Below are 14184 nucleotides of genomic sequence, written 5' to 3'. Positions count from 1 at the left end.
GTTTATTTTGTACAGATTATTTTAAATTAGTAATGGTATTGTTTAAGATTAGTCTCTAAGCATTGTGAACGGCTAAACAGTCAAGAGTTTTGTTTTCTTCAGGGATAATACAAATTCAGGTGTTTAGAGAAAAGGTCTTCTGAGGACGACGAATACTTTTCTCCTTCTTGATAATGGGGTTTTGGTTTGTGCGAATCAGGGCTAATGTTATTGAAATACAATCAGCAAATGTGTTGCTGTTTAGGCACACGAACGGAAAATGTTTACAGCAGGTTTCATAATGTTTTTTCTCGTTTATACATATTTCAATAGCCACGTAAATATTCCCTGTTAAGAGGATATGATATCGAAGCTTGACAAAATCCGGATGAAATGAACATGCTTTACATAAAAAAGTTCACAGTAAAAAAATAATACAAAATATGAAGGGGCCCTGAGACTTCCTACCTTGTCAGAAACTTTTGGCAATCTAGACTTGGCACATTTTATAGACTTCCATGTACTTTCTTGGATATTTTTGCTTCAGACTACATTTTCTAGACTTGCGTAGAGTTTCTTGGATATGTCTGCCTCAGATTACTTTCTTGGTTATCATAAAGAAGTTAACTTTCATAAATCCTGGTCTTCTAACTGGCCTTCAAAGATTCACAGAGAATGTGCCGTTTCTCTCTGTCTCTCTCTCTCTCATTTTCTCTCTCTCTTTCTCTCTCTCTTTCTCTCTCTCTCTCTCTCTTTATCGCTCGCGCGCGCCCTGACAAACCTTCTGGATGCAGATGTTTAGTCAGTAGAAGCTTACACACTGTATATCTGCGTACACATACAGTCCGTTTTAATACAAAAAATATGTGCATGTTAATCATACCGGTATACCAGTATATCGCCTTTCAAATAATATCTATTACAATGTTTTTCTCAGAACGGATATTTTGGGTAATGAAATATTTATGAAGGTTTGTGAATGCCTCTATAGTTTAATATATTAAAATCTCCACAGACTTTCATTCACACTGAAGTTTCCCATTGTAATTAATTGACTAAACAGTATACTATACATACAATACATTTATAAAAATAGATCGAAGATCAAAGTTTCATCTAAATTCGAAATTTCTGTCATCATAGCCACTATATAGATTTTTATGGCGACAAAATAGGCTCTGCGTGCCTGTACAATCGTTGTCATTCACAGTCAAACACTCAGGCTTCCAGAATGCTGCAGTACTTTTCGGAATATGGGCACCAGAATGACGAAAAGTTGCAGTGCAGTTTATTTGCTAGTACACAAACCTACAACTTTTTTGATTCCATTTCAATTCTCAGATACATTACACATGGCAAGACAATATATATCACATCTTTGATGTACATAGATATATATTTACGTGTATATAGATACATAGACTATCGCGACAGTTTCTGTAGAGGATATGTGTGATCAAAGAAATAGGGTTACTTAAAGCGAATACATTATAAAGAGAATCGAATTATCTACAACCCTACAGCTTGTTCAGTATGACCTCAGCTACTCTACATATGCATGGCCCTGGATGTCAAATGGCACCAACGGCCGGTCGAGTTAACTACATTAAATAGGGGTGTAGAAAAATTTACTATATTGTTACCTTCGTGCAAAGCATGCGTACATCGGAAACATCAAATCATCTGTAGCTATTTTTGAAAGAATGTTAAGAAATTGTTGACAATTTCTCGACACTGAGGTGTCAAACGGTAGGATTATCTCGGCTGTTCGGACTTGTTAACAATGCACTGATAAAGGTGTACCCCATCACAATGATAGACCCAACCACTTGTGACAAGGTCATGCATTAGTATTCACTTGATCAAGCGGAACATGCTGTAGTGATGTTATTTCCCGCTTTCCGATTGGTATGGTGTATTCGGTGACACAGTGCATTCGGTTTTAATTCACTGACTAACCTATCAAGTCGATTTACATAAGTTTTATTACTGGAAAATAAGGGAACAAAACAGACTAAACCAAGGAACCAAAATAAACCAAGGTGACACTGTGACGCCATGAGACGTCTCTGTATTCATTCAACATCACACTGACTTGCACCTTTCCAACTCAGGCGAGACTATCCATGGACCGCCGATACTTCAGTACTTCCAAACGATACATCAAATCAGCCACGATTCGTCGATATTTAACTTTAAATATTGCCAAATGACTGTATCTGTCAAGAAAAAAAACTTACTTTTGTTTAAAGATCAAAATACATGCTCAATGATATATATTTTCCGGTTTATCCCTGATCAGTAAAGGTTGTCTCGTTTCCCAGTGTACATTGATCAACGCTAGCGGAATTTGACGAACTACCATTAGATCGGTTTTGTTATGATCTTAAGGTGTTTTATAGTTGGTGTTAGCATTAAAGATTTCAGTATCGTGACACTTATCGCTTCCTTTACATATCGGGATTGTTATCGTATTGCAGCTTACGTGTACAATATTTTGGCAATATATCGTCGTGAATAAAATTTTGTTTTATCGCGATTCATGTTTTCGCAGGTTGTATGGAAATACCAGCGCGGTAAATCATGAGAGATATGGGTGGTGGTAGGTGTAGGGTAATGGTTGCAGTTATTTAGCCCAGGTTCGATTCCCCACATGGGTACAATGTGTGAAACCAATTTCTGGTGTCCCTCGCCATGATATTGCTGAAATATTGCTAAAAACGGGATTAAACCCAACTCACTCACTACTAGAGACAAACGTACAACGACCGGAAACCACAGCATGCACCTGGCCACACAACCATCAGTTTGTAGGATCTTTCAACGTGCATGGCGCGGTCTCCCTGTTGCGTTGACAGTGTAAGGGAGACAACTCCCAGTCTTACGGCATAACTTAAGAATCGTTCCCTTCATTGACAGCTTGCAAATGTTGACAAACTCAAGGCTTCTACAATGTAACATGACACACGTATTTAGGTTATTACAGTTCTGTTGATAGGTGGATGATTAGTCAGTCGAAAATTGTTGAAGTATGACAAATATGTCTTTCTTCGGTATTGTGAGCGCCTATTTTACACACGTTTCTAGATTTCATTTTATTATACGTTTCCTGTCTACACTATGATAAAACTCAATTTTATGTGTTTCAAATTCTTATTGCATCATTTCCGGTCTCGATCTATCTAGCAAACGGGTTATTAAACGATTTGTGATATTTCTTAAACAAATTGATAATGAAAAACAATGCCCGTTATAATGTTGTCAAATGCCACCATATCCCACCCAAATGTGTAGATCGGCTCCCATGATGTTGATCACTTGATTGTCTTGATTTTTACAGACCACCGAAAAAGAGCTGAAATGTTGCCGAGTATCGTGTTCAGAAGGGAAATAAAATCATTTCCCGTTTCATTAGGAATAAGAGCAAAAGAGTTATGTCCCTTCTTCCGTAATCCCTTGCAGTAACAAGAAGTTTGTTAGTATGTGTGTGTGTGTGTGTGTGTGTGTGTGTGTGTGTGTGTGTGTGTGTGTGTGTGTTTTATGGCTTTCATTCACTAATTATTCAACTTTTAAATTTAAATATTGCACCAATTAAAGGATCCTGGAAGCAAATGGACACCAAGCACCTCTTACAGTTTCCCTCAAAAAGTAGGAATGTTATTATTTTCGTAAAATGGTCTTATTCTATTCATTTTCCCAGGGTTCAGGAATTAACATTCCGAAAACGTAGTGCATCTAAAGCTTTTCTCATGAAGAGAATTAACATTTCAAGTACGACAAACATCTTCGTTACAGCTATAGGCAAAACAAATTAACAATCATATTAAGTTATCACGAATTATCATATCCGCTCAGTCATTAATGTTTTTAACGGACTGCAGGTAGGGTGGACAGGGGGCTGCAGGGTGGACTGGGGGCTGCAGGGTGGACTGGGGGTAGTGGACTGGGGACTGGGGGTAGGCTGGACAGGGGGCTGCAGGGTGGACAGGGGGCTGCAGGGTGGACAGGGGGCTGCAATGTGGACAGGGAACTGCAGGGTGGACTGGGGGCTGCAGGGTGGACTGGAGGTAGAGTGGACTGGGGGCTGCAGGGTGGACTGAGGGTAGGGTGGACTGGGGGCTGCAGGGTGGACTCGGGGTACGGTGGACTGCGGGTAGGGTGGACTGGGGGCTGCGTGTGCATAAGCACGGGCGTCTCTATACTGTTCTACTAGCGTGTACATGTTTGTGTATTCCCCTTGTTTTTGGAGGGGCGGTGGGGTAGTCTACTGGTTACAGCGTTCACTCGTCACGCCGAAGGACCGGGTTCGGTTCCCCACATAGATACAGTGTGCGAACCTCATTTCTGGTATCCCCTTACAGTGATACCGTTGGAATAGTGCTAAGAGTCGCGTAAAGCCATACTCTTTCACTTGGATGTTATGAGTTAACGGTGATTTGAGTTCGTAACGAAGAAATTGAAACGCACGTAAAATATAACAATCGGCATGAACTTGTACAAGCACAGAATATGACACACAGAATGAGTTAGTGAGTTCATCAGTCATGTCATAACTAGCTCCACTTTTACTTTTATAATAATTGAAAGTAAATAAAAGTAAAAAATATCTGTCAATGAAGGACAGTAAAACTACTGAACTATGGCAAATATAGATTTAAGACTATTAATGAAATCTGAAACAGTTTAACTGTATAAGACGATACAAGATAAAAACAGTCTGTTGATCGCCAAGAACTGAAGGTAATTCACGATACTAGGGTCCATGGGGACTTATACTACTTTTGATACCTGCATGGACCCTAGCTGGATTTACACAATCCCTACGCCGCCGGCGATTGTAGGCCAATTTATAATTAACCTTAAATTAAAATGGCAACAACACTACTATTAAAAGTGTAGTAGATTAAAATTTAATCCAAATGTTTTTGAACGTACGTGATACGCGGAGTATCATACCAGTATCATCCATTTATGGAAAGGAAAATACATTTATATGTTAAGGCTTGCCAGTGTTTCTATTGACATAAAATCCAGTCTGTGTTTTGAAAACATAAAAAAATATACCAGCATACGACTGGTCTTGTTTACCTTCAGTCTGTTCGACTACTTATTTTGTCGACCCAAGCGAGGGCCGAGTAACCATAGTTCCCCGAGTTCATGCTCATGATATCGTCCACTGGCTTCTTGTCAAAACCCAGCCCATAGCATGTCTGTGCTGTTGTTGACAGCAGCGTCATATAACATTCACTCATCACGCATTCACATCCATTAATTCAGTGAAATGTACCAGTAGCATTCAGTCAAAGGGGCAGATAAAGCTGAAATTCAAATTATCCTGACTTGAATATTATTGATTTTATCATAATAAAAGAACCCGTGAAGGTCCCGGGGTAGAATGGCCTTCAGCAACCCATACTTGCCATAAAAGGCGACTATGCTTGTCGTAAGAGGCGACTAACGGGATCGGGTGGTCAGACTAGCTGACTTGGTTGACACATGTCATCGGTTCCCATTTGCGCAGATCGATGCTCATGTTGTTGATCACTGGATTGTCTGGTCCAGACTCGATTATTTACAGACCGTCGCCATATATCTGGAATATTGCTAAGTGCGATGTAAAACTAAACTCACTCACTCACTCACTCATAATAAAAGTCTGTATTAGAAATTGATCTGCCGGCTTCAGAAACATTATGATTGCAAGGTTTTCAAAGAGTAAATGTCCTCGTGACGCTACAAGTGAAATGTGTGTCTCTCATGTTTCAATTATCAGTGAAAATATCCGTTGTATTCGAACGAAATCCATTTTTCGCAACTTTCAATATTTTGTCTGCCTGGTGAACTTGACCAGTAAAAGTGCAATACTAGTATGAGTTAATCTGGGCCTTGTATCTAACAATCAGAGATTTCTAAATGTATAACTGTAAGCGTGTTGTGTTTTGATGCAGTTCTGCACCCTTAGTGCCTCCAGGTTTTGCATTACAGCCATAATACACAGAATCCTAGTTCCATGCCTGTAGGAGAATCGTATCTTACCCTAACTTGATTGATATCGTCAATTTTACCGATCACTCATGTAGCGATATAGTTGGGAAGGGAGGTAGCTCCTGTTGCATAAACCCAAAGCCGCAGCCAGCTTAACGGAAAACATCCATTCTTACGCTTGACGTCATTATTTCGCAAACCAGCAAAAGTTTAAATGTTAAATTTCCTGCGGATTTTATTGTAACCAGCGTGGCCATTGGGTTTGAATCTCACACTGTTTGGTCAGAAGGGGCTGGGTTGCGAAATCACTCAAATTAGTCCATGAAAATCAAGGACGGGTAACTTGTGGAAGCGTGAGCTAGCCATGTTATGGATCCTGATGTCAGCGCAAGGTTATTGATAAGCCAGCTATGACGATGATGTCAATGATATTCCTTCTGAATCAACATGTGCTTGTCGATGCTGTATTCGCTGACTGTTGTCAGATATGCTGCGTATTTGTTGAGTTATATCTGTTTATGGTAAGAAATATAGTAAGGAATGGTCATATGCAATGGTGTACTATGCAATGCGGCACACACACACACACACACACACACACACACACACAGAGAGAGAGAGAGAGACCTACACACGAAGCATTAATTACCTCTCCCATAAACGCCGACATAGACTAATACTGAAATAGAAAAAGACGAACGCACACACCATTAACGCTCCTATAGAAACACACACACAACCACTGACTCACACACATGCGTACAGACAGACCATTGCTCCTTACATAAACAGACAAACGCGGACATTTAAACACAGACACATGCACACTGACACACGCCCGTGTCGTCTCCTCTCATTCTGTCATTCTCTTCTCGCAAAAGTTACTCCTGTCATATCTTCCTGCGTGTAGGAAGTAACCTGAGGAGTAACCTCAGTGGGAAAAGAATGTCCAAACGTGAGCCTGCTTTAGCTTTAAAACATATGCATCCTCAGTTAATCTTCCTCTTGCGATCCAGGATCTCCAGGCAAACACGGAACTCACACTGAACTGCTTGAACTACTCCGTTTATGGTTACAATCGTGCTACAATCCCTCACTGATGTCGGTATTGGGGTATCCTGTCCTGTAACGTATACATCCTGGATTTACCTGTAATGATTCTCACGCCACCTGTCACGTGACTTCTGAAAACAGCGTCACAAACAGCCGACTTAGCGGAAGAGGAACAACATTAATATAACACGTTCCATGCCCTGAACATATTCTCTAAATCACCCCTGCTTCATTAAGTAAGGTAAATCAGCCCTGCTTCATGAGGGAAAGTCAAACATACATCGTATGATGTCGGTAACAGTAATCGGGTTAATATTTATGACGTGTATCGAAATGGAAGGATTTGCTCTTTGTTGTCAAGTGAGGATGTTCATAGCCCTGTAGAGAAGCATAGGTTTGCTGGCTACTCGTGACGTCTGAAGTTTACAAATTAGGTGCAACACATGAATATTGTTTAAAGTCGATAGCGGTGTTGAACCCGTCCAACTGCTACAGTGCCTGGTCAACTGCCAACCGCTAACTGCCTGGCAATCATCTCAAAGAGCGGCCAATCGCCACAAAACCTTGGCAGTCATCATAGAGAGTGGCCATCCGATACAGAGTTTGGCCAATCGTGATAGGGTACTGACCATCATAGAGCTTGGCAACCTGTAAAGAGATTACCTAACCATCAAGAAAGCCACTCCAGCCGCAGTAAAACCTGGTCAGCTTCAAAGATACTGACCTGAAGCCATAGAATTTGGACAACCGTCACAATGCCCAGCTACCTTCCCCAACCGTCATTAGAGTCTGACTAACCATCAATGTGCCTGGTCAACTGTCAAATTGTCATCCCAAACTCCAGTATGGTCAACCGCCATAGCCTGCCCAACTGTCAAATAACCTGACCATACGTCATGGATCCCGACCTTAAACCATAGAATTTGGACAATCGTCATAAAGCTTTGCTAGTTTGCCCAACCATCATTAGAGCCTGACTAACCGTCAGTGAGCCTAGCCAACCGTCAAAGTGTCAGGCCAAACTCCAGAAAGCTTGGTCAACCGCCATTGCGCCTGGCCAACCGCCAGAACCTGACAACCTGTACAAAGACTGGTTAATGGTACAAAATAGAATCTGGCTAACTGCCACAGAGCCTCAGAACCTTTAAAGAGGCTGGCTAACCGTCCTAGAATCTGGCTAACCGCCACAGAGCCTCAGAACCTTTAAAGAGGCTGGCTAACCGTCCTAGAATCTGGCTAACCGCCACAGAGCCTCAGAACCTTTAAAGAGGCTGGCTAACCGTCCTAGAATCTGGCTAACCGCCACAGAGCCTCAGAACCTTTAAAGAGGCTGGCTAACCGTCCTAGAATCTGGCTAACCGCCACAGAGCCTCAGAACCTTTAAAGAGGCTGGCTAACCGTCCTAGAATCTGACTAACCGCCACAGAGCCTCACGGCCTCAAAAGAAACACGATAACCATCATGGAGCAGGACCGACCGACACGGGCCATGTGATGTGCTGTAAAAAGATGTTTAGTCAAGGGAATGTCAGAAACACTTACCATTTATCACTGGAACCTTCTGTTGATCTCATCCAAAATTCTCAAGAAACAACGCTTTCATAAATATCCCTTTGCGATACAGTAATGCATTTTTTCAAAGTACATACAGTATGTGGGATATAAAAGTATTTTGGAAATCAACATACCATCAGATCAAATGAGAGTGTTAAAGCAAGCTTCAAAGCAACAGTATAGACCTTACGACTTATAATCACGTAACGGTCACAACAACGGCCGCAGAAATGAATAGACCACATCCTGTATTGTATGTAATAGGTGAATTAGGAAGGAATGTTTTGGGTGTAATTGTCTTTGGAATTCCATAACCTATGTTTACACCCCGGGCGAATCCACACAATAATTTGCACTGCACATCATTTGCCTGAGGCCTTCAAGTGGAAGTTGAAACTTCAGCAGTTATAGTAGAAGAAGCAGCAACTGTAGCAATTGTAGATCAGTTGTAAAAGGAACAGAAGTAAATGTAACAGGTGTAGAAGGAGAGGAAGTAAGCGCAACATTGTAAAAGGAACAGAAGTAAATGTAACAGGTGTAGAAGGAGAGGAAGTAAGCGCAACATTGTAAAAGGAACAGAAGTAAATGTAACAGGTGTAGAAGGAGAGGAAGTAAGCGCAACATTGTAAAAGGAACAGAAGTAAATGTAACAGGTGTAGAAGGAGAGGAAGTAAGCGCAACATTGTAAAAGGAACAGAAGTAAATGTAACAGGTGTAGAAGGAGAGGAAGTAAGCGCAACATTGTAAAAGGAACAGAAGTAAATGTAACAGGTGTAGAAGGAGAGGAAGTAAGCGCAACATTGTAAAAGGAACAGAAGTAAATGTAACAGGTGTAGAAGGGGAGGAAGTAAGCGCAACATTGTAAAAGGAACAGAAGTAAATGTAACAGGTGTAGAAGGAGAGGAAGTAAGCGCAACATTGTAAAAGGAACAGAAGTAAATGTAACAGGTGTAGAAGGGGAGGAAGTAAGCGCAACATTGTAAAAGGAACAGAAGTAAATGTAACAGGTGTAGAAGGAGAGGAAGTAAGCGCAACATTGTAAAAGGAACAGAAGTAAATGTAACAGGTGTAGAAGGAGAGGAACTAAGCGCAACATTGTAAAAGGAACAGAAGTAAATGTAACAGGTGTAGAAGGGGAGGAAGTAAGCGCAACATTGTAAAAGGAACAGAAGTAAATGTAACAGGTGTAGAAGGAGAGGAAGTAAGCGCAACATTGTAAAAGGAACAGAAGTAAATGTAACAGGTGTAGAAGGAGAGGAAGTAAGCGCAACATTGTAAAAGGAACAGAAGTAAATGTAACAGGTGTAGAAGGAGAGGGAGTAAGCGCAACATTGTAAAAGGAACAGAAGTAAATGTAACAACTGTAGATGGAGAAGACGTAAATGCAACACACATTGAACGAAAAGAATCAGCCTGATATATGAACTCATTCATTGAGAAGCAGAAATCGCTTGTCAAGACGATTTATGTTCTCGAGCTTCCATCAGAGTCACCTGTCGTCCAAGCTATCACTGTGTCGATAACATTGGAGGGCGATTCCCCATATGGGTAAAATGTGTGAACCCCATTTGTCCCCGGACACGATACTGCTAAAAGCCTCGTTCAACCATACTCACTTTCTGGTAAGCATTGACACTGACGTGTCATTAGTACACAACTCACCCCTGTACTGGGCCCTGTCATCTAGCACATCCTTTATTAAAAGTGGGTATAATCCTACGTCACGCTATAGAGAACTTATGTAATTATGTTCTTTACTTTTTTCCAAGTCAACTTTACACGTGTTTGTTATACAAAATGAATAAAAAAGTACAGTTAGTCATGTTGCTGCTGGAAACACAGGGTTTATTGTATGGATCACACTGACGCAGACTATAACAAACCACGGCCTTGACAGGGAGACATATGACTGAACACACTAGCAATGTTGAACAAGGTAGATGTGGCCTCACTGCTGGTTTGAAGTGCATCGCCAGTCAGAGGGTGTTTTGTGGCAAGGTTGTTTACGTTAAACAGAAACATGTTCCTGTTTGTTGTCGTTTCATGTCGTCCAAACACCCGGTATCTGTGTTACTGTAAACCTATGTTTAGTCTCTGAATATATGTAGCTTTGATTGTAACAAATAAACCCATTTAGATTTACAAGGGCTCCATGCAGGGAGACCAGACATTCCCTGGGAAATCTAGACTTGCTTCATTTAGGGCTGTAGCATTGCATCGACGGCAAGGCTGCAGGGCAAATAATGTGGTTCAGGGACTGTGAGACAGACTCGAATTATTGGAGCGACCAGTCTCGAATGGTCTCGATTGGGTTTTGTGGAAAATTATATTTCACTCCAAAGTATAGGCGAACGTGCTCCTCATGATTTAATGTTACATACAGTTGTCTACTTATATGTTCTACATGAAAATTTGTAATGCCACAACGTTGTTGTCACATCCGTTCAACTTGATAAACAGTTTCAACTAACCTTCGTAGTACTTTTCATTGTGAAAAAATATTCTCAATTCAATATGTATATAGAGCAAACGTTGTCTTCGACAATAGTTTTGGTGACTGATATTTTCAACACAAAGAAAACACTTACCACGCTTAATGTTTTTCATTCTGTATATATTTCTCATATCTTATTTCAGCAGACCCAACGTATTCATTCTCTTGCTGGCAAACAAGGTTAAGTTGGGCAAGCGCAGAAAACGCGAGAAGTAGGCTGTGCCCGGCAATGAACAAACCCATTTGGTTTGTGAAAGGTAAATGGAGTAAATGTTGACTAGTCCATGTGCATTGCGTGACGATGAAATTGATTCCGCACGTAAGAGACTGGCCACGCGCTTCACCTGACGCACTACACTTGATCGCAGATAACCAGGGGTCCCTTCGCTCACAATGGCAAGCGCCAGTAGGCAGCACTCATAGATGCTAATACGGGCCACCTGTCAGGTCGGTGCTCAACTTATCCTTGTTTGCCATGTATAATACATGTATACTAACTCAATGTTTGTTGGCTTGAAGTTGTTCAATGTCAGACACTTTACACAAAACACACACACACACACTCACACACACACACATAAATAAATAAATAAATAAATAAATAAATAAATAGAAAGTGATTAAGATATTGTTATGTACAGAGAGCGTAAATGCTTCTCATCCAAGTCATCCATATGTTGTTATCGTTTCTTACACACGGAACGGTGGGACAGCTCGTCGCTTCGAAGTCCCAAGTTCCCCACATGGGTACAATGTGGGAAGTTCATTTCTAGTGTCCTCCGGTGTGATGTTGCTAGAAAATTGCTAAAAGCGGGGTAAAACTATACTCGCTCAGTCATTTAGACAACGTATAGTGGTAGCTGTCCAACATCATTCTTAAAGGAAGGAGGGAGGAGTGAATGAACTCCGTGGGATTACAGTGTAGACTTGGCCGTTAGCGATTCCCCACTTCTCACTACAACCGACTAATGTGGATCGGGTGTTAGACGTCGTGTCATAGGTCGTGACGTACGTGCATATGAGTTGGATTACTTGGATCACTTCTTAAGTTAACAGAATATACATATACAATACAATAAAGCACAAATGCACGTGATAATAATCATGATTCTATATCGTCACTGGTATTGTTACTAAGGGCTGTGTAGAACTGAGCTCCGTTTTACAAAACGATCTTAGCGTTAAGACACTCATAACTTCCAAGGTCTAACAAAGACTTAAGACGGATTATTTCTTGTATGCTAAGTCCCGTTCAACTTACTCTAAGTATATGTACTCAGTACGAACTGGAGGCAAGCAGGGCTCATACCGCGGGATAATCGATAGCCCTTTATCGATTTAAATCATTCATGTCCGTTTAAAAGCTAGTCAGAGACTCTTTAGGGATCGAAAGACAGGATTATCCACGATTTAAGCCTTATCGTGCAGACTTAGCGGGGTTATTCCACAGGTTCAACAACTCTCATATGTTTAGACGCTAGTATGATGAAGAGGGGCACTTTTCACAGATCGACAAGTTATTTTTGTTGCAACAGATGCAGCGTTCCAGTACAGAAACGAAGCAATTAACCTAGCAAAGCACTTGTTTGGTGACGGCAAAACTCTGAAAATCAATACTCTAAATGACAAAGTTATAATGCACAGTATAACCTCATTATTCCGGACACCCCTTCTAAAGACACCTACTGTTGTGTTATACATGTATGCATTTAGAGTCAAGGGGGCGTTTGGTGTAGCCTGGTGGTTCAAGCGTTTGCTCACCACGTCGAAGACCAGGATCGATTCCCCATATTGATTTAATGTGTGAAACTTCACTCACTTGTTACAGTCAGGACGACAAGACAACATCTACACAAGGTGATTCAGTGACTTTTTATGTCAACCTCTCATGAGTTGAAAACGGCGCCCCTTTCAATAAGTATTGCTAAAAGCGGCGTAAAACTAAACTCACACATCTAATAGAAATAGATGTTGTCACTGAATCGCATACACGTACTAGGCTATATTGAAATTTGGACGATTACAAGAGATAATAATAATATGGACACTTAAATACATCCAAACAAATATGTTTCCTTTACGCATTCCGCTACTTGGGAATTAATTCAACCATACGTTAACATGAAAAACAATGACAGTGAGACAGGAATGATTCAACATTTAATTAAGAGGAGTGAGGAGTTAGATGATAATCCCATAAGGCTGAAAGGCTGTTAGTGTAACCGTACTGAGTGAGTTTACTTTTATGTTTCACTCAGCAAATATAGTAGTTCAGAACTGGTTTACGTGACATATCGAATCCCAAAGGATTTGAAAATGTGTACTTCAGGTTGCATGTTGCGGTATTTCAATAATATGACGGCGGTCTGTATATAATCGAGAGTGAACACTTACCTATGAGAGTTCGATGACATGCACAACAAAGACAGAGAGCGAGACAACCCGACCTCACTGGTGGCATTACGACAATGTTTTATATGTCCCCCAGAATCGATCTCTGATCTGAATGACATGGCGGACGTGTTGATGTTATAAACACCCACTGGCACACTCGCATGTCTAACCAAAGTCTACGTCCTGCTTAACGGTGACTATACATTCAACAAATACGAATGATGTACTCGATGTTGATGTATTGAATACAGGCGTAACAGTTGTGTATTGACTTATTCAGCCTAATAACGTTAACGTGTTGATAATGTTTGTTATTTCTTGGCCAAATGTCACTTTTGTATATATTATTTCTTTTACGCAACAGTTTATATTTCGTTTTCCTAGTTCAAGTTTAAGAATAATGAGAATTTAAGAATTTTAATAAGAATATACGAATATTAACCAGAACAAAAGAATAGAAATGATACTTTATGAGTAATAACAACTGAAGAATAATGATTCAAAGAAGTTAAGATTCAAAACGACAGTTTGATGGTAATAACACTAATTAAAAAATGATGGTACGAGTTCTGTTCGGCGTTCACGTGTATATCTAACTACATATCCATAAAAGATTGTAGGTATGCGTTCGGGTCAGTGTGATCATACATGCCTATTAAAGACGGAAGTACATCCCACCCTATCGCTATACACGAACATATAACATGCCACTTGTGACTTCCCTCG

General features: G+C 40.6%; 1 protein-coding gene across 1 annotated transcript; it reads right to left on the bottom strand.

Moving 5' to 3' along the window:
* Nucleotides 1–3820: 3820 nt before the first annotated feature.
* LOC137297150 (uncharacterized) lies at nt 3821–4201 on the bottom strand. The gene has a single exon (XM_067829167.1). It carries the CDS (start codon nt 4199–4201, stop codon nt 3821–3823), a length of 381 nt encoding a protein of 126 aa, XP_067685268.1.
* Between the last annotated feature and the right edge of the window lie 9983 nt (nt 4202–14184).

The sequence above is a fragment of the Haliotis asinina genome, chromosome 9 (assembly GCF_037392515.1).
Source record: "Haliotis asinina isolate JCU_RB_2024 chromosome 9, JCU_Hal_asi_v2, whole genome shotgun sequence".
In the NCBI taxonomy this organism is placed as follows: Eukaryota; Metazoa; Mollusca; class Gastropoda; order Lepetellida; family Haliotidae; genus Haliotis; species Haliotis asinina.
This window is presented reverse-complemented; position numbering and strand designations above follow the sequence as displayed.

Excerpts from the sequence above, each read along its gene's own strand:
- LOC137297150 (XM_067829167.1), bottom strand. The coding sequence starts at position 4,201 with ATGTACACGCTAGTAGAACAGTATAGAGACGCCCGTGCTTATGCACAC.